General features: G+C 45.0%; 1 protein-coding gene across 1 annotated transcript; it reads left to right on the top strand.

Moving 5' to 3' along the window:
- The first annotated feature begins 14765 nt into the window (after positions 1 to 14765).
- DBNDD2 (dysbindin domain containing 2) lies at positions 14766 to 19277 on the top strand. The gene is made up of 4 exons (XM_029221525.1): positions 14766 to 15075; positions 16765 to 16911; positions 17104 to 17241; positions 18606 to 19277. Exons 2-4 carry the CDS (start codon positions 16773 to 16775, stop codon positions 18809 to 18811), a joined length of 483 nt encoding a protein of 160 aa, XP_029077358.1. The 5' UTR covers positions 14766 to 15075; positions 16765 to 16772; the 3' UTR covers positions 18812 to 19277.
- Positions 19278 to 24410: the final 5133 nt, after the last annotated feature.

The raw sequence follows: 24410 nt of genomic DNA, 5'->3' as shown, positions 1-24410 counted from the left end.
CTTTCTTTCTTTCTTTCTTTCTTTCTTTCTTTCTTTCTTTCTTTCTTTCCTTCTATAGTAGCTATCCTGATGGCTGTGAGGGTCTACTCTTTTTTCGTCATTGTTTTATTTTGTTTCATCTCATAGTTTGTACTTTACTTTCTTTAAAGTTAGGTTTATTGGGGTATATATATATACATATATATATATTTCAAAGCGGGATACATATTTAATTTTTTTCTTTTTTTAAAAATAAATTTATTTATTTATTTTTGGCTGCATTGGGTCTTTGTGGCTGCACGTGGGCTTTCTCTAGTTGCGGTGAGCGGGGGGCTACTCTTTGTTGGGTTGCGTGGCCATCTCATTGCCCCGTGGCTTCTCTTGTTGTGGCACAGGCTCTAGGCACGCGGGGTTCAGTAGTTGTGGCTCGCGGGCTCTAGAGCGCAGGCTCAGTAACTGTGGCACACGGGTTTAGTTGCTCCGCGGCATGTGGGATCTTCCCAGGCCAGGGCTTGAACCCGTGTCCCCTGCATTGGCAGGCGGATTCTTAACCACTGAGCCACCAGGGAAGCCCCCCATCTCCATTTCTATATTTTTATTATTTCAGGAATGTTACATGTATGAAATCATACAGTATGTAACATTGCAGGCTTGGCTTTTTTTGTACTCAGAATAATGCCCTTGATATCCATCCAGTTGTGTGTATCACTAATTTGTTCCTCTTTTGCCAAGTATTATTACACAGTATGGATGTACCACAATTTGTTTAACCATTCACCCACTGAAGAACATTTGGGTTGTTTCTCATTTAGGGCTATTACAAATAAAGCTGACATGAACACTCGTGAACAGGTTTCACATGGACATAGTTTTAATTTCTCTGTAATCAATGCCAAGGAGTATGATTGCTAGATTATGTGGTAAGTATATGTTTAGTTTTCTAAGAAACCGCCGAACTGTTTTCCAGAGTGACTGTATCATTTTACATTCCACCAGCAATGTTTGGATGATCTAGCTTCTTTGCATCCTGACCTGCTTTTAGTATGGTCACTAATTTTTAATTAACTGGTATAAAATAGATGTGTAGTGATACCTCATCATGCTTTTAATTTGCATTTCCCTACTGGCTATTGATGTTGAGCATATTTTAATGTGTTTATTTGCCATCTCTATGTCCTCTTTGGTGAAATATCTGTTCAAATCTTTTGCTTATTTTCTAATTGGATTTTTTTTTACTGTTGAGTTTTGAGAGTTCTTTATATATTCTAGATATGAGTCCTTTGTAAGATGTGTGACTTGCAAATATTTTCTTCCCACATCTGTATACCTTTAATTTCCTTTTCTTATTTTATTGTTCTGGCTATGACTTCCAGTACCATTTTGAATAAAAGTGGTGAAAGCAGACATCCTTGCCTTGTTCTTGATGCTAAGGGGAAAGCATCTTATCTTTCACCATTAAGTATGACGTTAGCTGTAGATTTTCTGTAGGTGGTCTTTATTAAGTTCAAAGTTACCCTCTATTCTTAGTTTGTTGAGTTTTTATCATTAATAGCCATTGAATTTTATGATTTTTCTGCGTCAGTTGATATGATCATGTGATTTTTTTCTTTTGTTAATTACTATGGTTGATTACATTAACTGACTTGAATATTGAACTAGGCTTGCATCTCTGAATAAACCTCACTTGGTTTTGGTGTTTAATTCTTTTTATATTTGCTACACTCAATTTGCTCATATTTTGTTGAAGATTTTTTTTTTTCTTTTTTTTCGGTACGCGGGCCTCTCACTGTTGTGGCCTCTCCCGTTGCGGAGCACAGGCTCCGGACGCGCAGGCTCAGCGGCCATGACTCACGGGCCCAGCCGCTCCGCGGCATGTGGGATATTCCCGGACCGGGGCACGAACCTGTGTCCCCTGCATCGGCAGGCGGACTCTCAACCACTGAGCCACCAGGGAAGCCCTGTTGAAGATTTTTATGTCTATTTGTATGATGGATATAGGTCCTTTTATATGGTACCTGTACTACCCTTGAACTGGTATAGTTTGAGAGTGGACTTAAATTAGTTGTAAACATATGTTACAGACGAGGGAAGCAGCTAAAAATTTTTTAAAAGAAGTACAATTTATAAGCTAAGGAAGGAGAGGAAAATAGAATTTTATAAAATACTTAAAACAAAAGCAGAAAAAGAGGGAAAGAGAAAAAGAAACAAAGAACAAGTGCAACAAATAGAAAAGTTATAAACATGGTAGATGTTTATACTAAGTATATCAGTAATCACTTTGTGACTGGCCTAAATATTAAATATTGAAGGACTGAGACTGTCAGAGTAGATAAAAAAAATAAGACCCAACTATATACTGTCTTTAAAAAAATCCCACTTTAAATAAAAAGACACAGTTTAAAAGCAAAGGGATGGAGAAAGATGTGCCATGCTAACACCAATCAAAAAAAAAAAGCTGGAGTAGCTATCTTAATTTCAGTCAAAGCAGACTTCAGAACAAGGAACATTATCGGGGATGAAGGGCATTAAATAATAATAAAGGAGTCCATTCTCCATGAAGACAAACAATCTTTAATGTGTGTGTCCCTAACAACAGAGTGTCAAAATATGTGAGGTAAAACCTGGTGGAACTCCGGAGACTTCCCTGGTGGTCCAGTGGCTAAGACTCCGTGCTCCCAATGCAGGGAGCCCAGGTTCGATCCCTAGTCAGGGAACTAGATCCCACATGCCACAACCAAGATTTCCCATGCTGCAACTAAAAGATCCCACATGCTGCAACGAAGATCCTGCACGTGGCAACGAAGATCCCACGAGCTGCAACTAAGACCCATCACAGACAAATAAATAAATAAATATTTTTTTAAAAACACCCCAAAAAACTGGTGGAATGCCATAGAGAAATAGATAAATCCACTACTACAGTTGGAAACTTCAACACCACTCTTTCAATACTTGATAAATCAAGCAGGCAGAAAATCAGTGAGGATATAGTTGAACACTACCGTCAGTCAACTTGATCTAATTGGCTTTTATACTATAAAATTCTATAAAATTTATAGAATACTTCATCCAAGAACAGCAGAATACCCATTCTTTTCAAGCTCATATGGAACGTTCAAGATAAACCACATTCTGGGCCATAAAGCCTACCTGATCAGATTTTTAAAAGTAGGAATCATACAAAGTGTGTTCTCAAGCCAAAATGGAAACAAACTAGAGACCAATAACAGATAGTTGGAAATTCCAAGACGTTTGGAGATTAAACAACACACTACTAAATAACACATGGATCAAAGAAGAAATCTCAAGAGAAATTTAAAAATATTTTGAACAGTATGAACATACAGCTTATCAAAATTTGTGGGATGCAGTGAAAACAGTGCTTAGAGGGAAATTTATAGCACTAAATGCATATATTAGAAAAGAAGAAAGATCAGAAATCAATCTGATCTTTCACCTTATAAAACTAGAGAAAGAAGAGCAATTTAAGCCTAAAGCAAGCAAAATAAAAGAAGTAATAAAAATTAGAGGAGAAGTCAGTGAAATTGAAAATAGGAAAACAATAGAGAAAATCAATGAAACCAAAAATGGATCCTTTGGAAAAATAAATAAAATTGACAGACCTCTGGCCAGACTAACCAAGAAAAAAAGAAGACACAAATTACCAATATTCGAAATTTAAGGGAGTTCCCTGGTGCCCCAGTGGTTAAGAATCCACCTTCCAATGCAGGGGACCCAGGTTCGATTCCTGGTCGGGGAACTAAGATCCCACGTGCCACAGGGCAACTAAGCCAGCGCGCTCTAGAGCCAGTGCACATGGCAGCAAAGATCCCAAGTGCAGCAACTAAGACCCGACGCAGTCAAATAAATAAATAAATACATTTTTTTTTAAAAAAAGAAATTCTTTTAAATTTTATTTTATTTTAAATAATTATTTTATTTTATTTTATTTATTTTTTAAATAAATATTTTTAAAAAAAGAAATTTAAGAGGGGCCATCACTACTGATCTCAGGGACATCTAAAGGATAATAAAGGAACATCATGAATAACTCTATGCCCTCAAATCTGTTAACTTATATGAAATGTGTCTATTGTGTTTTGTTTTATTTCAGTACTGTCTTTGTCTGGTTTTGGTATCAAGGTAATACTAGCTTTATAAAACAAGTGGAGAGGTGTTCCCTCCTATTCCATTTTCTGAAAAAGATTGTATAAAATTGGTATTAATTCTTCTAAAAATGTTGTGTAGATTTCTCCAGTGAAACTCTCTGGGCCTGGGGATTTCTTTTTCAAGAATGTGTTTTTTTGGTGTTTTGTTTTTAATTAACTACAAATTCAATTTCTGTAATAGTTATAGAGTTATTTAAATTATCTGTTTCATGTTGGATGAATTTTGGCAGTTTGTACTTTTTGAAGAATTGGTCCTTTTCATCTAAGTTGTCGAATTTACATGTGCAGAGCTGTTCCTATTGGTCCCTTATTATCTTTACAACATCTGCAGAGTCTGTAGGGATATCTTCTGTTGCACTCATGATTTTGAGAGTTTAGGTCACTCTCTTCTTTTTTCTTTGTTAGTATTGTCAGAGGTTTGTCAATTTTATTGATCTTTTCAAAAGGGAGAATTCAAAAATAGGGAGGGGGTGTAGGTCTTTGTTAAATTTTGGGAAATTTCAGCCATTATTTCTTTGAATGCTTTTTCAGTTCCACTTCTTTTCCCTCCACTTGAGACTCCAGTGACACAAATGTTAAATCTTTTGTTATTGTCTCACAGGTTGCTGAGGCTCTGTCCTTCCTTTTTCCCTTCCTCCCTCCCTCCCTTCTTTCCTTCCTTCCTTCTTCTTTACAATCTAATTTTCCTTGTTTTTCAGATTGGGTAATTTCTACTGTTCTATCTTGAAATTCACCAATCCTTTCATATGTTATTTCCATTCTTCTATTGAGCCTATCCAGTGAGGGTTTTTTTTTTTTATTTTAAATTAAAAATTTTTTAATTTAAACTAATTTGTGTTAGTTTCATAGGGTTGCTCTAACAAATTACAAGAAAGTTGATGGCTTAAAACAACAGAAGTTTATTTTCACACAGTACTGGAAGCCAAAAGTCCAAAAATCAAGGTGTTGTTTCCTTCTGGAATCTCCAAGGGAGAATCTGTTCCATACCTCTTTCCTAGCGTCTGGTGATTGCCAGCGATCCTTGGCATTCCTTGGCTTGAGATCTATCATTCTGATATCTGCCACCATCTTCACATGGTGTTTTCGCCTGTGTGTCTTTTTATGTTTTCACATAGTCTTATAAAGATACCAGTTATTGGACTTAGTGCCCACCCTAATCCAGTACAACACCATCTTAACTAATTACATCTGCAAAGACCCTATTTCCAAATAAGGTCACAATCTGTGGTATTAGGTAGTCATGAATTTTTGGAGGACACTATTCGACCCAATACAGTTACTTTTTCTTCAGTGCTAATATTTCTATGTGGTTCTTCTTTGTATCTTCTATTTGCTTCCCTGAGATTTTTATTTTTTCATTTATTGAGTTGGCCAAAAAGTTCACTTGTGTTTTTCCATAACATCTTTTTGGCCAATCCGGTATTTCAAAAAGTTCGCAATTTGCTTGTTTTTTTTTTGTTTTAAATAAATAAATTTATTATTTATTTATTTTTGGCTGCGTTGGGTCTTTGTTGCCGTGCGCGGGCTTTCTCTAGTTGTGGCGAGTGGGGGCTACTCTTCGTTGCAGTGCGCAGGCTTCTCATTGCGATGGCTTCTCTTGTTGCGGAGCACAGGCTCTAGGCTCACGGGCTTCAGTAGTTGTGTGTCGCGGGCTCTAGAGCGCAGGCTCAGTAGTTGTGGTGCACGGGCTAAGCTGCTCTGCAGCATGTGGGATCTTCCCGGACCAGGACTTGAACCCGTGTCCCCTGTATTGGCAGACGGACTCTTAACCACTGTGCCACCAGGGAAGTCCTGCAATTGCTTGATGAAGCATTTTTATAATGACTGTTTTTAAATCCCTGTCAGGTCATTCCAACAGCACTGTGATCCACTAGCATCTGTTGATTGTCTTTACTTGTTGAAGTTCTGATTTTCCTGGCTCTTGGTATGGTGAATTATTTTCATTTATGACCTGGATATTTCAGAAGTTATGTGGTGAGACTCTGGATCTCATTTGACTCTTCTGTGTTGGTAGGCCTCTATTGTCCTGGGCCAGTGAGATAGGGGCACCAACTTTTTACCACCAGGTGGGAGTGCAGAAAGTCCAGGCTGCCCACATGGCCCCCACTGACACCACCCTGTAGGGGGCGGGGAGGGTTGGAAGGTTGGTTCCCTCATTACTGCTGGGCGGAGGTGAACATCTAGGCTCCACTCTTGGCCACCTTTATGTTGAGGGGAGGGAGCGGTGCCTCCTTACTGTTGGATGGGGAGGGCAGCCTACCTCCCCACATGCCCTCCACTGACATCATGGAAATTGTGGGGAGGGGTACTTGTTACTGCTGAGCATGATGAAGCCCAGCCTCCCCATTCCGCCTCCTCTCACATAACACCATCTGGAGGTGAGAGGGAGAGGTGCCTTGTTACCATGAGACAAAGACTGGGAGTGAGGTTTCTCCTCTAGTATTTTGCTGGAGGGGTCACTTCATGTCAAAAGATTTCTGTCTTGCTAGGGTGCCTCTTTCCCAATCCTTTGACAAGAGAGAGCAGGCTTTTCATGGGGGCGATTTTTGTCTGTGCCTGTTTGGCTTCTCCAGAGCTCTAGCAAAAAGAAAACCCAGGGACTCACTGCTATGTCATTTGTGTTCTTGGGTTCCTAGCTCGTCTGTCAACTCTGTTTACGTTTGTTTTATATATATAATGCCCAGCATGTTAAGCTGCACTTAGTGGGAGGGAAAGAGAGGAAGGCATCTACTCCATCTTGTTCAGAACTAGAAATCCTTTTTTTTCATTTTATACTCTCTTTATCCCTCTAAGTCCAAGTGGAGATGTTTCTGGATATAGAATCCTTTTAAGAACTTGTGGGTCACTCTGAATCTTATTCAGATCCACACTATTAGACAAAAGCCATGCCCCAAATTTCTCTGAGATAAGCCCTTCTCTCTATTAGGCTTCTGCTGAATTGGCTAAGGGGCAACACCCTTAAGCTTTCTAGAATCCTTCTTGCTTGATTCAAAGGATCTGTGAGGCACACCCATCATTTCTTTAGGGGTCTTTTATCTGACAGAAGACTACTCTGATGCATTGTCTTGAACCTTCCTGAGATGCAAACAAAAGATTTGATAGTCACATTCTCGGACCATGTTCTTCTGGTAATGCTCTGGATTTGAGCTTTGCTAGGAAACCTTTTTTTTTTTTAATTAATTTTTATTGGAGTAGAGTTGCTTTACAATGTTGTGTTAGTTTCTACTGTACAGCAAAATGAATCAGCTCTACATATACATATATCCCCTCTTTTTTCAATTTAGGAAACCATTTTTTAACTTTACTATCATTTGCCATTTAGAGAGAGTGAGAATTTTCTACCGTGAAGTCCTGGCTCCTTCATATTTAACAGTCCTTCCTCTTAGTTCAGGATTTCTCAACCTCAGCACTACTGACATTTCAGGCAGGATAATTCTTTTTTGTGGAGGGAGGAGGTGGTGGGTGGTAAGAGGGTTTTGTCTTGTGCATTATAAAATGTTTAGCAGCATCCCCGGCCTCTACTAATTAGATGCCAGTAGCAACCTCTCCAGATTTTTTTTTTTTTGGCCTTGCCATGCGACATGTGGGATCTTAGTTCCCTGACCAGGGATCTAACCCATGCCCCCTGAATTGGAACCACGGAGTCTTAACCACTGGACCGCCCAGGGAAGTCCCCTCTCCAGTTTTGACAACCAGAAATGCCTCCAGACATTGCCAAATGTCCCTACACACACACACACACACACACACACACACACACACACACACACACCCGCGCTCCCACCCCCCACCCCCCCACCCACCGCTGCCTCCCTGCCCCAGGTGCCATCTCTCTCATTTGAGAGCTGCTGCTTTAGTTTCTCTCTCCTCTCTTGCGTTTTACTATAAGGAGCAAGAAGACACCAGGTGGCACCTTCAACACTTGATTTGGAAATATCCTTAGCCAGATCCCAACTCACTGGGCACATTTTCTGCTTTCCGCTTTACCACAGGCAACAGGGTTGCTAAACTGTGCCACAGCATAACAGGAATTCCTCTTTCCCCAGTTCCCAATAGTGTTTACCTGACTTTCCTGTATACCCTGGCTGCAATCTTATCAAAGGCACGAGGCTTCTTTTAAGAGCTTTTTCAAGGCATTTTGGGCTTTGAATACACTCTTCCCAAGTCTATGGCCAGTCCACTGCCAGTCCCATATTTCAGAGCGCTGTGATAGTGGCACCCTGTTCAATACCAAAATCCCTGTGTGTTATTTATTGCTGCATAGCAAATCATCCCCAAATTTAGCAGTTTAAAAAAAAGAAGTATTATCATCTCAAAGGTTTTGAGCATCAGGAATCCAGGACTGCTCTAGCTGGATGGTTCTGCCGCAGTCTCTCCAGAGGTTGCACTCAAGCTGCTGGCCTGGGCTGCAGTCATTCCAAAGGCTCTACTGGGGCCAGTGAATCTGTTTCCGTGATCACTCATGGGGTTGCTGGCCGGCCTCTGTTCTTCACTGGCTGTTGGCTGGAACCTTCAGTTCCTAGGTACATGGGCCTCTCTGTAGGGCTGTAGACAACATAATAGCCTGCTTCCCCCAGAGTGAGTGATCCAAGCAATAGAGAGAACACACACCCAAGATGGAAGCTCTGGGTTTTCCAATTTTTTTAATCCTAATTTTGGACGTGATGTACCATCATCTGCCATGTCTTACTGACCACATAAAGTAACCTTGATCCAGTGCAGAAGAGGATGACACAAAAGTATGAATAAACAGAAGGCAAGGAACATTGGGAGCTTTTTTGGTGGCTGGTTGCTACATTTCACTTTTATTCAGTCAAGATATTTCTCTAATTTCCTTTCGGACTTCATCTTTGACTCATGGGTTATTTGGAAGTGTTGTGTTTTATTTCCAAGTATTGGGGTGTTTTCCAGATCTCTTTCTGTTTTTATTTATATTTTCATTCTTTTATAGTCATAAAACATATTTTGTATGATTTAAGTTCTTTTAAATTTGTTGAGGTTTGTTTCATGGCCCAGAAGATGTATCTTGGTGAATGTTTTATGTGCGGTTGAAAAGAATGTTTATTCTGCCGGTAAAAGTGCTATAACAGTGTCAGTCAGGACAAGCTAGTTGGTAGTGTTCAGGTTTTCTGTATCCTTACTTTTTTTTTCTACTTGTTTTATTGATTACTGAGAGAGGAGCGCTGAATCCTCTAACTGTATTATGGATTTTTCTCTTTCTTATTTTAGGTCTATTTTTATCTCGTGTTTTTGAAGCTCTGTTAACAGATATACACATTTATGATTGTTAAGTCTTCTTGGTGAAATGAACAACCTTTTATCATTATGTAATGTCCCTCTTCATCCCTGGTAATAGTCCTTCTTTTGAAGTCTACTTTTTCTGATATTAATATCTCTATTCCAATTTACTATGATTAGTGTTTGCATGGTGTATCTTATTCCATCTGTTTACCTTTGCCTCATATATATCCTTATAGTTAAACTGGGTTTCTTGTAGACAGCATAATATTGCCTCTTGCTTTTGTTTTCCCCAGTCTACTAACCTGTCTTTTAATTGGTTGCTGTTCATTCACACAATTGGATGAAAATCTTCCATCACACTATTTGTTTTCTATTTTTTCATCTGTGCTTTTTTTTTGTTTTTCCTCTTTTTCCCCCCTTACTTTGGATTAATTGATTATGCTTTGTCAGAGATAAAACCTCATGGGTACCAAAAAGAGACAATAAGACTTACTGCATCCAATCAAGACAGTTTATTACTCATGGAACATCAAACAACATGAACATCAGCATAGTTTTGTGTTGATTCCTTCAGCCCGAAGTTCAACAAGTGATACAGCAGTCCCAGATGCACGGTACACACACAGTGGCTTTGCAGCATGGCTGAGGCACCCAGGCCCAGCACTTTTATAGCGAGCAGTCAGCAAGCCTGCCTTTGTCTGAGAAAGACCTGGTCTTATTTCTCAGAGCTGCCAGCTGTATTAATACTGAGCAAGGGCCCAGGTGAAAGAGAAGTCAGATCCTTGCAATCTTGACATGTTGAACACAAAGAGGCCCAGGGAGCATGCCTCCCGATACTTTTATGACTCTATTTTGTCTCCACTGTTGGCTTGTTATCTATACCTCTTTAAGCATTTTTTTAGTGGGTTGCCCTTGCATTTACAATATATATCTTCAATTAGTCATAGTCAATCTTCAAATAATATTATACCACTTCTTATATAGCAGAAGGACTCTTTCACAGTGTTTCCAATTCCCATCATTTTTACTACTGTGATTGTCATACATTTTACTTTAATATGTGCTCTACATCCACCATGTATTGCTACTCTTTTGCTTTAGACACTTATCTTTTTTTTTAATAAATTTATTTATTTTTAAAATTTATTTTATTTTTGTCTGCGTTGGGTCTTCGTTGCTGCATGCGGGCTTTCTCTAGTTGCGGCAAGTGGGGGCCACTCTTTGTTGTGGTGCGCAGGCTTCTCATTGCGATGGCTTCTTTGTTGCAGAGCATGGGCTCTAGGCACGCGGGCTTCAGTAGTTGTGGCAAGCAGGCTTCAGTAGTTGTGGCTCGCAGGCTCAGTAGTTGTGGCATACGGGCTTAGTTGCTCCACGGCATGTGGTATCTTCTGGGACCAGGGCTCGAACCTGTGTCCCCTGCATTGGCAGGCAGATTCCTAACCACTGTGCCACCAGGGAAGCCCAGTTATCTTTTAAGATGATTAAAAAACAAAAGTCTCATATTTACCTTTATTCCATCCATTTCTGGAGATCTTCATTTCTTTATGTAGGTCCAGGTTTTTCTCTGGTATCATATTCTTTCTGCCTCGAGAACTTCTACCATTTTTTGTAATGCTGATCTGCTGGTAATGAATTTTCTGTTTCTGATCATCTGAAAAGAATTATTATATCACCTTCATGTTTGAGAGAGTTTCTTGCTGAGTATAGAATTGCAAGTTGACAGTCTTTTTTCTCTTCCAGCATTTTAAAGATATGTCATTCTATTATCTTCTAGTCATATAATTTCTTCTTTAATGAGAAATCTGCTGTAATTCTTATCTTTGTTCCTCTGTAGGTACTGTGTCATTTTCCTCTTGATGCCTTCAAGATTTTCTCTTTATCTTGGGTTTTCAACAGTTTGAATATGATAGATCATATTGTGTGTGTGTGTGTGTGTGTGTGTGTGTTTGTCTGTTGGTATTTAATGGTTTTTTTTTTGATTCTATGATTTTCTTTGCTCTGTGGTTCTTTCATTATTTTTGGAAAATTGTTGACCATTATTTCTACAAATGTGTATATGTGTGTGTGTGTGTGTGTGTGTGTGTGTGTGTGTTCCTATCTCTATCTCTTCTCTTTCTGGGATTCAAATTATGCACATGTTAGCTTTGGACCTTCTGGGGTTTTTGTTCTGTTTTGTTTCACTCTTTTTTTTCCCTTTTCTGTTTCAGTTTGGGTAGTCTCTGTTGACCTATCTTCAAGTTCACTGATTCTTTCCTCAGCTGTGTTGAGTTTACTGATGAGGCTGTCAAAGGCATTCTTCATCTCTGTTACAGGTTTTTAAAATTTCTAGCATTTTCCATATGACTCCTTTTTATAGTCCCCATCTCTCTGCTAAAACTCCCCTTCTGTTTATGCATGTTGTCCATATTTTCCAACAGAGCCTTTCACATATTGTTATAGTTGTTTTAAATTTTCTGGCAGGTTAACTCCAGAGAGTTATCTGGTTCTGTTGATTGCTTTGTCTCTTGACAATAGGGTTTTTTTGTTTTTCTTAAACTGCTTTTGATGTGCGTGTTGTAATTTTTGATTCCTGGACATAATGTGTAGAACAGTAGAGGCTGAGGTCAATATGATTTTTGCCTGGAAATTGTCGTATCTCTTCTTTTCTTAGGCCATTAGTGTTGAGAATTGAGCCAATCTTGTCAGGAGTTGAACAAAGTTTGGTTTTGTTGTTTCTATGATTACTTTTAGTGTCTGTGACTCCCAAGGATTCTATACTCTCATGCTAGCCACACCTGGCCTTTAGCAATAAAAAGTGTAGCTGAACTCTTCTTACCTGTTTGCACAGAAACCTTGCCTTCCTCCTACTTCAGAGGTGTGCCGTGCCTACATCCTATTTCTTCTTGGAGGTGCCTGTCCTTCTCTGGAATTCAGGTTAATTGGTTGCTCTGCAGCCTTAGCTCACTGCTGGGTTTGACGAAAGTAATAATTTTATAATTACCTAACAGTTTAAAAAAATTATTAGTGTGGTAATGATGCTCTTCCCAGCTTTGGCATCCTAGATGGAACCCAGAAGTCTAAGCCATCTACTTTTTCACTGATCCTTTCAACTCCTTTTGCCATCCACCCTTGGGTCTGCTGCCTGGGCCTCTCTCTTGGCTAATACCCTTCCAGCTTAGCCCTGTGAATTATTTCTAACTTGGATGCTTTTTCCCCTTCCACCCTTGTATGTGGCAAATATCTGGCAAAGGGACAGAGAGGTTCCTGATCTGTCACCATCTTGGGGACGGCTCAAAATAATCCATGCAGTCCTGTTCCCAGGGATAGGCCTGAAAAGGGGGGAGGTGACTTTGGGAGCTGAGCTCTCATCCACTGTACTTTTGACTTGGCCTCATTCCTCTGTGCTAGAAAACGGGACCAAGTATCTACTCCATCCATTAATGAGGCATAAGAATCAGACTGACCAAAACATTTCTCGGAAGATGAAAGCTGCAACGGGATAAAAGCGGAGCAGGCTGGGAGCCATGGTTATAAGCACAGTCTCTGGAAGCAGCCTACTTGGGTTTGAATTTCCGCTCCATCACTTAGTTGCTGTAAGGCCTTGGACAAGTTCCTTCACCTCTCTATATCTCAGTTTCTGTATCTGTAAAATGGAAGTAAAAATAGTATTTACCTCACAGGATTATTAAGAGGATTAAAAGAGTTAATACATGCAAAGCACTTAGAACAGTGACAGGCACATAATAAGCTCTGTAGAAGGTTAGAGCCTACTTCCTATAATTTCAGAAATTCATGGAAGAAAGCAGTTTCCTCCCTTTCTCAGAATCGATTACAGTCAAAACAACTAGTGTTTATTGTTTACTGAGCATCTCCAGAGTGCCCAAGTCCTGTACTAAGCATTTTATATGAATTATCTCATAGGAGGTGGGGATTAATTATTCCTACCTAGTAGGCAAAGAAATCAAGGATCAGAGAAATTGTTTACACAGCTGGCTAGACACCAGAGCTAGGTTTACCACCCAAGGAATTCAGGTCCAAAGCCCACATCCTTAACCTATAAGATAGATATTCTCTTACTTAAAACTGCTAGGAGACTCCCAGGCCTGTGCTCCTAACCACTGCACTTTTTGCCTCCCACAAACTGGTTTCCTTGCTTGTAAAATAATGGGAAAGCTGCTTGCTGTACTTATCTCACAGGATTGTTTAGGGATCTCAGTAACAATAGAAGAGGCAGAGCTTTAGGTATTTGTACTGAGTGCTGGTCTCCTGACAGGGAAGCCTGAATATGTCCGTACTTTTCACACCTCTGTCCCTCTGTACATGCCCTTCCCCCTCTTCTCTGCTTGTTGAACTCATTTCTTTAAGACTCAGCTCAGATATCAGCACCCGGATTTCATTCTAACAAAGGAGGGATTTAAGCAGGGGGTGGCACATCGGACCTGCGTTTTTGAAATGACTGATGTGGTGTTCCATGGTTAGCACTCTCGATTCTACAGTGACGACTAACTGCTGTGGGGATGGAGCACCGCAGGACCAGAGTACAAGAAAACCAGAGAGAAGGTTTCCGTAGGAGCCAAGGGAGAGATGGTGGTGGAAACGGAGAGGAGCGGCGGATGGGAAAGATATTTAGGAAGGAGAATCGACAGTTAATGGAGATGTGTTTTAATGTGGGCATTGAAAGACAGGGAGATGCCAAGGATGACTCCTAGTTTCTGGCTTGCTCGTGGATGTTTGTTGAATGAATGATCGAGTGACCCCACGGCAGAAGCATCTCCGACAGACGCCCCCCTACCCTGCCACCCCGCGGTTTCTGGAGCTACGTACGGGCACAGGGTGGAAGGGAGGAGGAGGAGAATGAGCACAGTGCCTCGGTCCAGGAGACTTGTGGCCCTGGTCTGAGCCAGGAGGCACTGCGAGAGGGGCAAGCGTTTCCCCTCTGGGCCCGCAGTTTCCGCTTCGCTCCTCCACCCCCGCCAGGCGGGACGCGCAGCGCCCCTCTTGGCACCCCGGAGGAGTTGGCTCCCCGCCGGCGTCCACCCCCCACCCCGCCCCGTCCCCGCGCCCACCCCGCCCAGTGCGCTGGAAGGCTGGACGGCGGCTCTGCCCATCCCGGAGCCGGGAACCGGGGGCTGCGGGGTGAGTCCCAGGGTCGGGGGGTCCTCCGCCGCAGTGCACCTGCCCTGATGGGCGGCAGCGAGTCCCCAGCCCCTCTGACCCTGCATACGCCTTCTCGAGGGGTGTGCGTCTAAGCGTGCCGAACGTGGCCGAGGGTGCTGGGGAGTCCGGGTGCCGGCGCGTGGAGCTTGCGTCGGGGCTGCCCGGGAGTCGGGGAGCAGCCGGGAGCAGGGCCTGAGAGCCCGCGTATGGGAGCGCGCGGAGCCGGGCGGAGCGCCGAGGGGCCCGACGGGTCGCGGGGAGGAGGGATGCGTGCCGGGAACTTTTTGCCCGCCCTGGAACTGCGAACGATCGCGCCCGCAGGGGCTCCTTGCGGCCGCCGGGCGACCGGCAGAAGCGTGTGTGCCCGCCGCCGCCCCTCCCCCACTTCCGCCTCCCGCCGCTTCCTCGTTCCCGGCTCCCAGGGCCAGTCCGTCCCGGGGGAGACCCGGAGGCGCAGCCCCACCCCGGCCGGCGCTGCCCGGTACCACGCCCCCACCGCCGTCGCGCCGCAGCGGACAGCCTGAGTCAGCGGGGGCTCTGGGCGCGGCAGGTAGGGGCTCCGCTGGGCGGGCGCAGGTGCAGCGGGAGGCCGGGGGGACCGGAGCGCGAGCGGAACGGCGGGGGGACCCCTCCGCCTTCCCCCCCTTCCCCCGCGGTCGCGGCGTGTCCCCTTTTAGGGAATTCTTTCGCTCTCGCTGACTCCAGTGCGGGTGGGGCAGGACGAAGAGGGAGCGCTCCATTCCACTGGCCGGGCCCCTGGCCGCCTCCGGCCACCCAAATCTCTACAGCTCTCTCCACCCCTCTCCCCTGCACCTTCAGTTATGTAAACAGCCCCCTTCCTCTCCCCAGCGCTTGGCTCCGCACCTCCCCAGGGGGCAGCCCCTCCAGTTTCCTGAGGTTGATGGGGTGAGGGGGAAAGAGAGGGGGCGTCCCGGAGCCCGTGGTCCCCTCCAGCTCCCCGACCCCGACCCTCTTTGTCGCCCTTCCCCGCCCCCAGACAGCCCCAGAGGCCCTGGGTATTTTTAGTATTGTGACCTGGGCGGCAGCGCTAAGAGCCTTTCCCAGGAATCGGCGTCAGCGCCTCCCTCCTCCGCTCCCAGCCCCGGCCACATGGTCTCCCCACACTTCCTTGGCCCCGCCTGGCCCACTTGGGTTTGGGTCTCTCGCGGCCCACCCCAGCGCCGGTGGAGCCGGCCAGGGTCTCAGATATGCCGAGTGCAGATGAGGTGGGGAAGGCAGTAGGCGGAGGATGATGACCTGGTCCTCAAGCTTGATACTCCCTTGCCTCCGGTGATGGGCTCAGGAACGGAATGGAGCGAATCCGAGTGAATGGCGTTCTGGAAAGCTCTCAGCACTGGGGGCCGGAAGGCCTGGTCTGAAATGCACCCTTCCGATTGCTACTCGATTTCTAGTGGGGAGAGCAGACATTGAGATGTGTCAGAGGAGAGGAGCTCAAAGAAAGAGCTGTGGGGGGCAGAGCAGAGATGGTGTCCTCTAAATAGCACGGGGACCAGAGCTTTCCGTTTTGCAGAGCACCTTCACCGCCTGTGTCTTGTGCTGGAGGCAGGTAGGAGGATGATGCCATTTTCAGATGTGGAGACTGAGGCTGGAAAGCTGACTTCCTTAGGGGCAGAGCCAAGCCTAGAAGTCACGTCTGTGATTAAAGAGCAGGATTTGGAGGGGATGCTGGTGGTGGGGGTGTGTGTGTGTGTGCACGTGCGTGCGTGCGTGCGTGTGTGTGTGTGTGTGTGTGTGTGTGTGTAGAGAGGGAGAGTAGGGGAGGGGGTACTTTAGCTTTCGTCTGGGTTTTGAAGAATGGCCAGGAACCAGAGCTGCAGCCTGGAGGAAGGGACCTTTTTCTCTGTCCTCTTCCCCAGCCTTCTGAGGAGAGGCTGGGTCCATTGAGCGGAAAACGTGCCTCCCCCATTTGAGCTGAACCAGCCCTTCCAACCCCTCTCCGAAGGGCATGATGCTGAAACTTGGCCATTGACTGCGTTCCCTGAATACAGTGGAGCCTCTTTTGCTGTGCCTGGAACTGGCATCCCCTTTGTGGAGCTAGGGTCAGCCCCGCCTCTGCGTGAGACTTGAAGTTTGTGGTAATGGACTTTGTTTTAGGAAAGGGGAGGAGGTAGTCAAGTCCAGAGGCCCCAGTGCTGGGATGCTGGCTGCAGGGGGGCTCCCCAAGCCCAGGCCCCCACGGAATCCCCTCTCAACTTCATAGCTGTACTTGCTCTTCCAGGAGCTGACATGGACCCAAATCCGCGGGCAGCCCTGGAGCGCCAGCAGCTCCGCCTTCGGGAGCGGCAGAAATTCTTTGAGGACATTTTACAGCCTGAGACAGAGTTTGTCTTCCCCCTGTCCCACCTGCATCTCGAGTCGCACAGACGTAAGTTCTGAATCCTGGGGAGAGGGACTAGGGTGGGGCAGGGAGGAAGTCCTATAGGTCCTGAATCTTGATACCTCCCCCCTGGTTTTCTTGGCCCTCTAAACGTCTTATCTCCAGACCTGACATATGTCTCTGACCATCCTGTCAGCTCTGGCCTGGCTTCTCCTGACTTGCCCCCTTCTTGATCTGCAGCCCCCATAGGTAGTATCTCATCCATGGAGGTGAATGTGGACACACTTGAGCAAGTGGAACTTATCGACCTTGGGGATCAGGACGGAGCTGACGTGTTCTTGCCTTGCGAAGATCCTCCACCGACCCCCCAGACATCTGGTATGCCCCTTTACTTCGGGCACTTGGGCACCGGTTAGCCAGAGTCGGATGTCAGGGCTCTGAAGTGAGGTTGCAAGGCTGGACTGGGGAAGTATGCATGTAGGAGCTGGGAGTGGGCATTTCCACCCATTAAACAGTTGTCTGTTCTGATTTTAGGGAAGTTGACCTTGAGGGAAGCTGGGTTACAGATTCCTAATCCAAAACTCTAGGAAGGCCCAACCCCTTTAGCCTTTGTCAATTTTATATTTGTGAAATTAATGTAGTTAATTAACATAATTAAAATAACATAAAAATATGATTTTTATATTAGACAACTTAAGCACTTTTAGTCATCTTAATATTTATTTTGCACTTTATTAGGTTTCTAATACTGTGCTAAGCTATTTTACATGTATTATCTCAGTCCTTACAATGTCCTATGAGGGCAGGTGGGATTATTCCCATCTTATAAAGAAGGACGTTAGAGGGACTTCCCTGGTGGTCCAGTGGTCAAGACTCCAAGCTTCCAATGCAAGGGACGTGGGTTCGATCCCTGGTCAGGAAACTAAGTTCCCACATGGCATGCGGCCAAAAAAAAAAAAAAATATATATATATATATATATATATATATAAAAGAGGGACATTAGACTCAGAGATATTGTTGTCACATAGCCAGAAAGTGGAAAAGCTGGATTCGAACCAGAGCTATCTGACTCCAAAGCCCACATCCTTAACCTATAAGATAGATATTCTCTTACTTAAAACTGCTATTGGGCTTCCCTGGTGGCGCAGTGGTTGAGAGTCCGCCTGCCGATGCAGGGGACACGGGTTCGTGCCCCTGTCCGGGAAGATCCCAGATGCCGCGGAGCGGCTGGGCCCGTGAGCCATGGCCGCTGAGCCTGCGCGTCCGGAGCCTGTGCTCCGCGACGGGAGAGGCCACAGCAGGGAGAGGCCCGCGTACCGCAAACAAAACAAAAACAACAAAAACAAAACAAAAAAGAAAACTTGCTATTTATTGGTGGTCTATGTGCCAGACAGTTTATGAGCATTCTCAGATTTCATCCTCAAAACCCTCTGGAATGTCGGGGTCCCTTTATTACGGAGGAGGGGCAGAGTCCTTGAGAGGGAAAGTAAGTGACTTGCCCAAAACTACTCAGTAGCAAGGAAGTGACGTAGGTAGAATTTGAACTCTTGACTTGATTGACCAGACTCTAGATCCCAGATGTGGTGCGGTGAAGTGGAAGGAACTGGGAGTCAGGAGCCTGGCCGGGTGACTGGTCAAGTCCCTGCTCCCCTCTGGGCCTCAGTGTCTCCTGGCCAGAGCGCCTCTAAGAGTCCTCTGAAGCCCTGTTCGTGGCCCTGACGGGCTCTTCTCTCTGGGCAGGGGTGGACGACCGTCCCGAGGAGCCGAGCCTGCCAATGCCCACGGCAGACAGGACCACATCCCGCACTTTCTCCTCGTCCTCTGACTCCTCCACCAATCCGCACAGCCCGGATGTCAGTGATGGCGGAGCAGACACGCCCTTGGCACAGTCTGACGAGGAGGAGGATGGGGGAGATGGCGGGGCAGAGCCTGGAGCCTGCAGCTAGCAGTGGGCCCCCACCTACAGACTGATTGAGCTGCCTATTCTCCACTTGAGACCGCAGGCCCAGCCAGAGCGCTTCAGAGAAGACCAGACTCTTTACCTGCAGTAGGCACCAGAGGGGGGAAAGGACGGTGGGTGGTGTACCTTTCTGGGAATTAACCCGCTCCTGCTTTACTGCTAACCTTTCCCTGCTGCAACCTCCCTGCCAGGTTTTGGCTTACTCCTGAGGTAGGGCCTGCAAGTGAGGAGATGGAAGATGAGATAGGACAAGATGCCACTGCCTTTCTTAGCACTCTTCCCTCCTCCAAACTATCCTGCAGTCTCCTGATAGCGTCTCCTAAACCAGTGTCTCTAAATGGACGTGAACTCCTTAACACTCCCAGTGAGATGGTACTCCAGCCATCCTGCTTCCTTACATCCTTTTCGGAACAGGGCACGGTATGAATAATAAACAGATAATAATATGCCAACCATTCCACTTCATCTGTTCACATTGTACAGATATCAAACCCAATACATTTCTTTAGCTCTCTAACCAATACCATATTCCCATGACTCATTTACTCCATGTATTCAAGTCGTTATTTGGAATTAGCTGCAGATTTGGAATACAGTTTTGAACAAGACAGGCTGCCTGCCTTCATGGAGGAGAAAATCAAGTCAACACCACGGTTCGCAGCGTAATAAGTAGCATGCCGAGGAACTGTTCTGTTACCAGAAAATGGGCATCTTAACCTGGTTTTTATGGTCGTTGAAGAGGTGACTTTTAAGCTGGGTTGCAGAGGATGAGGAGGAGTTAGCCAGGTGGGGCTGTAACCCAGGCAGAAAGAGCAGCTTGGAAAGACTTTAAATGGAGAGAAAAGTCCCGAGGAACTGAAAAACATTCAGCTTGACTGAATTGTTGAATTTGAGCAGATGAAGGGAGAGGCAAGATTGACAAAGGTCAGGTCGTGAAACGCTTTGAAGCCTGTATCAAGTTTCAGTTTGCTAGTAAAATATCGGTGACTTAAGGTATAAACCTGGTTTCCTCATGTAAAGGAAGTCCAAAGCACAGGGCGATGTGGTCGCTCCACAGTTATTGGACACCAGGGTCCTTCTTGGCTCTTTTTGCGCAGCCATCTAAGGCCCATGGCTGGAATTCTCATTGATACCTCATGGCTGAAATGGCTGTTGAGGCCCCAGCCATCATGTCTCTGAAGCTGGTAGAAAGAAGGAGAAGAGATTAAGGATGGGCAAAAAAGGCCCGGCCTGCTGCCAAGTCCCACCTCGACAAGCATTTCTGGAAGTTCTAACCAATGGCGTCCACTTACATCTCATTGGCCAGCACTTGGTAACCTGAGGGATGTTTCATTTACAGATGTTTTATAGACTTAGGGACACAACATTATCTAGAAGAAAGGAAATTCTGGCGTTTGGAAAGACAATAACCCTTCAAGTTTCAATTACCAATGCGTCTGATTCCTATACTTCCTGTCAGACCTCTCAGAAGCACCCTGGCTACTGCAGAGGCTGGGGTAGTCCTTTGGTAGGACACCCTGCTGTCTTGATAAAATCAGGGTTATGTTACTGAGAAACAAGGGGACAGCAGTCATTGGGTAGATAACTAGCAGTTTACACGTTACGACTTTGAACTTTATTGGGAGTAATGAAGGATTACAAGCGGTTGATGTTGCTTCCTAAAAAGATAATTCTGGCTGCAGTGTAGAGAACATACTGGAAGAGGACAGGCTCCAGACAGACGTAACACAGTAATCCAGGCAAGAGACAACGGTGGCCTAGAAGGTAGTGGTGATGATTAGCTTAACTGGGTTGAGGCAGGGCATGAGCAAATAAATGACATTCATTCAACAATATTAAATGTCAGTGTTAACATGTGTAAGATACTGAGCTTGGCCTTGGGAATGTGGTAGTGGCACAAAAAAAGAGTTCAGGGTCTATTGGGGACCCAAATGTAAAACTGCAACCAGGACTAGTGCTAGGAAGGAGGTAATAGCCTATTAAGAAAGGTCAAGGGGTGTTTGCCCGGAGGAAGTGGTTTTGAGCTGAGATCTGAAAGTGGAGTAGGAGTAGTTTAGGGGGAGAATGGGTCCAAGGACTCCTGGTAGAGATGTACTGATTGGAGGGGACCAGAATGGATGCCTGGAAGCCAGGAGATGATTGTAGCCACCTAGGTAAAAATGGAATAGGGTGGAGGTGGGGTGGTTGTAGAAAAGTGGAAGGAATGGAGAGATATTGGGGAGGCAAATTTCAAACTATTTTCATAGGTGGGTGTGAGAGAGGAAGGGCTCAGGGGTGCCATCCTTGCTTCTGCCCTGTGCAGCAGGATAATTTGGAGGGTTCTTCATCCAGATGGGGAGTTTAGGAGAGCACTAGGTTTGGGGAAGAGGCCATAAATTGGGTTTTGGACATGCTGAGTTCGAGTTGCTTTTGAGACCAAGAGGACATTTTGAGTAGGCACTTGGACCCATGAGAGTGGAATTTAGATCAGAGGATTGGGCTGGAAAATCAGTAGGTGGGTTATCAGTGCATAGGAGGTAAGTTTAGGAATGGGTGCAAGTGAGCTTGCCCAGGGAGAGACTGCAATAAAAGGAGGGTTATAGGACCTAGCCTTAAGGAACATCAAGTCATTTTTCATATTAGAAAAAATAAATCATTCCACCTCCCTTCATACATCAAACCATCCATGGAGTCAGTGACCTTCGGCCTAAATCCCAAAGCTCTTTGTACCATCCAGGCTGAGTGACAGGGGTGCAGTCTTCCCAATAGCCCCATTTTGCTTCCACCCCTGTAGGAGGCCATTGTAAGTGACAGTTCTTAAGTGCTTTTCCTAGCGCTACTGAAAAACTTGTGGGAGTTCTGTGTTCCTGTTGTCTAAAAGTGTCTGTGTCCAAGTTGAGATCACCCACTAAGCTGGGCCAGGGCCCAGCCTCATGTTAAATTCTGTGGTTTTTCTGGGTTGCCGATGACTTTGCTGCACACAGAAGACATGGTCTCTGTCCTCTTGTTCTTTGTCCCTTCCTTTGGAGTAGCGAGGATCAGCCTCCTGTCTGACTGCGGCTGAGCCTTCTCCTGGGGTGCACCCCATAATATCCACAGCTCAGCTCTGAGGGCTTCTCAGCTCCTGGGATCTCCCCATTCTCCTCCAAGGTGAATGATGGGAAGCTAGCCTAGCTTGGTTGCTGTCAACATGTCAACAACCCCAGGCACACAATGCTAAGATCTGTGGGGTCTGGGGCAGGGAGCCTGTCCGGGGAGAGGGATCTGCAGCCCTCTGGAGAGGTGGAATTGTTTGTGAGCCTACGGGGAGCCTCCAGTTCAGCTGCTATGAGCCCCAGCCCTGCCTGGGAAAATCTAGGGTCAGCTGAGACCCCAGGACCACTTCCTGTTTGGACAATGACCTCTTCTTCTGCCAAACCACAGGGGCTTGGCTGGCCTTCAGAGCTAGAGCCAGTATCTCCAGCTGACTGTTTTATTTGAGGCCACACAGGGCCCTTGGAGATGGGGGATGATTTGGCTCCAACTCCGAGGCAAGCAGCCCAGCTATCAGTCTCCAAGCCACAGTGTGGTGTCTTCTGTCCATTGCATAGGCTTGTCATAGACTCTGGAGAGGAGGGAAGAAGACAGACTCCTCCTGTAGAATCCTGTGCTGTGGAGGAAATAGGAGGGACCACATCTCAGGGGAGGATTCCCAGGACGGCTCACACTTTAGCAGTCCCCAGGGGTGCACAGAACTTGATACTGTGAACAGTACGGCGGTGTGGGGACAACATGGAACGGTGTTATGATGTTTTGTTGTTTGTTCATTCAGACATTACTGAGCCCCCACCATGTGCTAGCCTCCTTGCTTACGCAACAGAAACACTAAGGTGGCCAAGAGCTCTTCCAGGAAGAGACATGGCCACAGATAATGGAACTATAATGTGGGCTGTAGCACACTAGAGAGGGAGAAGGCAAGTCTTCTCTGGGGGTGGCTGGGTCTTGAGTGATGGGGACAGGCAATTTCAAAAGGAAACAAAGCATAGAAGTACACGGTAATCGTAATCATAACAGCAACTCCCTTAAAAAATTTGTTTTTGAAGTTGATAGTGTGGACTCGAGTTCTGGCTCCATCACTCACTGTGATCTTAGGCAATTATCTCAGTTTCTGTACTCAGTTTACTCATCTGTAAGATGGAGATAATAGTGCCTGCCTCATAGAGCTCTTTGAGTAAAGGTTAGTAGAGGCTATTGAGCACTTACTACATTCCAGATTCTACGTGTACCTAATTTCTGATCCTTACAACAACCCTGAAAGCAGCTTTATCCGTTTTACAGAGCAGGAAGAGTGGCACTCCGGTTGCTCATGCTCATATGGATTAAAGGCTGGTGTGGGGATTTGAACCCACGTCTGTCTGACATCTAAGCTCGTGGCCTTCCTTCTATTCCATGTCTAGTGGGGCAGGAACACTGGTTGTAAGTAGAATGAGAGCATAATGAGACAAAGACGTCTTTTTGACACTTCCTCTCCAGTTGGTCAGGGGTATATCTAGGCAGACCTGGCAGACACCAAATCTCTGGTTCTTCAGAGCCAGATGGTTGTCAGTTTTACCAAAAGACTGTCTACAAAATCCTTCATGAATGTGTACCCCATTGGGCAGGTGGAAAAACCAAAGCAGGAATTGCTTGGAACTCCTACAACTCAAGTCAGCACAAAAGGGGAGAGGTGGAAAAAGATTTTAACAGATCTTTCGCAAAAAAGATATGAATGGCCAAGAAGCACATGAAAAGCTGTTCAACATCACTAGGTACCAAGGAAATGCAAATTAAAACCACAATGAGATACTACTACAAACACGCCCACGTGGCAAAAACGAAAAAGCCCCGCAAATTAAATGTTCACCAGGATGTGGAGCAGTGGGGACTCTCATACATTGTTGGTACAAGTATGAAATGACACGTTTTGGAGAAAGATCTAGCAGTTTCTTGTAAAATTAAACATATACCTATTCTTTGACCACTCCTAAATATTTATCTAAAAGAAATGTAAGCATATGCCTACAAATAAACTTGTATAGCAGCCTAGCTCATAAGAACTAAAAAGTTGAAAGAGCTCAGGTGTACATGGACAGGAGAGCAGATAAACTATGGTATATTCAGACAATGTATGAATACTACACAGAAATGAAAAGACACACACTGCTGATACATGCAAGAACATGAATGATTCTCCAAAACATTCTTCCCATAAAAGAAGCCTTTTACAAAAAAAGTACACATACTATATGATGATTTCATTTATACGAAGCTCTAGAACAGATTAATCCATTTTCTGGAGAAAAATCAGAACAGTGGTTGCATCTGGAAGGCAGGGGTCACAGACATTGACTGGCAAGGGGCATTAGCCAACTTTCAGGGATTTTCCAAACATATCTTGACAAGAGTTACACAGGTGTATCCATTTGTTGAACTCAATGAATGTGCACTTCAGAGTTGAGCATTTCATTGTTTGTAAATTTTACACCAAAAGAAAAATGTAAACAACTATGGAACTCTAGTTAATGGTATGCATGCTGAACTATTTAAGGGGAAGTGTCCTTATGTCTGAAATTTCTTTGAAATGCATC

Source organism: Monodon monoceros, unplaced genomic scaffold (assembly GCF_005190385.1).
Source record: "Monodon monoceros isolate NGI ecotype Baffin Bay Population unplaced genomic scaffold, NGI_Narwhal_1 Super_Scaffold_13, whole genome shotgun sequence".
NCBI lineage: Eukaryota > Metazoa > Chordata > Mammalia > Artiodactyla > Monodontidae > Monodon > Monodon monoceros.
The sequence above is the reverse complement of the archived record's forward strand: the minus strand, read 5'-3'. Positions and strand labels throughout refer to the sequence as shown.

Bases quoted from the DNA above. Each gene is read 5' to 3' on its own strand.
- DBNDD2 (XM_029221525.1), top strand. From the start codon at position 16,773: ATGGACCCAAATCCGCGGGCAGCCCTGGAGCGCCAGCAGCTCCGCCTT. The intron at 16,912-17,103 runs GTAAGTTCTGAA...CTTGATCTGCAG, and splicing joins GCATCTCGAGTCGCACAGAC to CCCCCATAGGTAGTATCTCA. The intron at 17,242-18,605 runs GTATGCCCCTTT...CTCTCTGGGCAG, and splicing joins ACCGACCCCCCAGACATCTG to GGGTGGACGACCGTCCCGAG.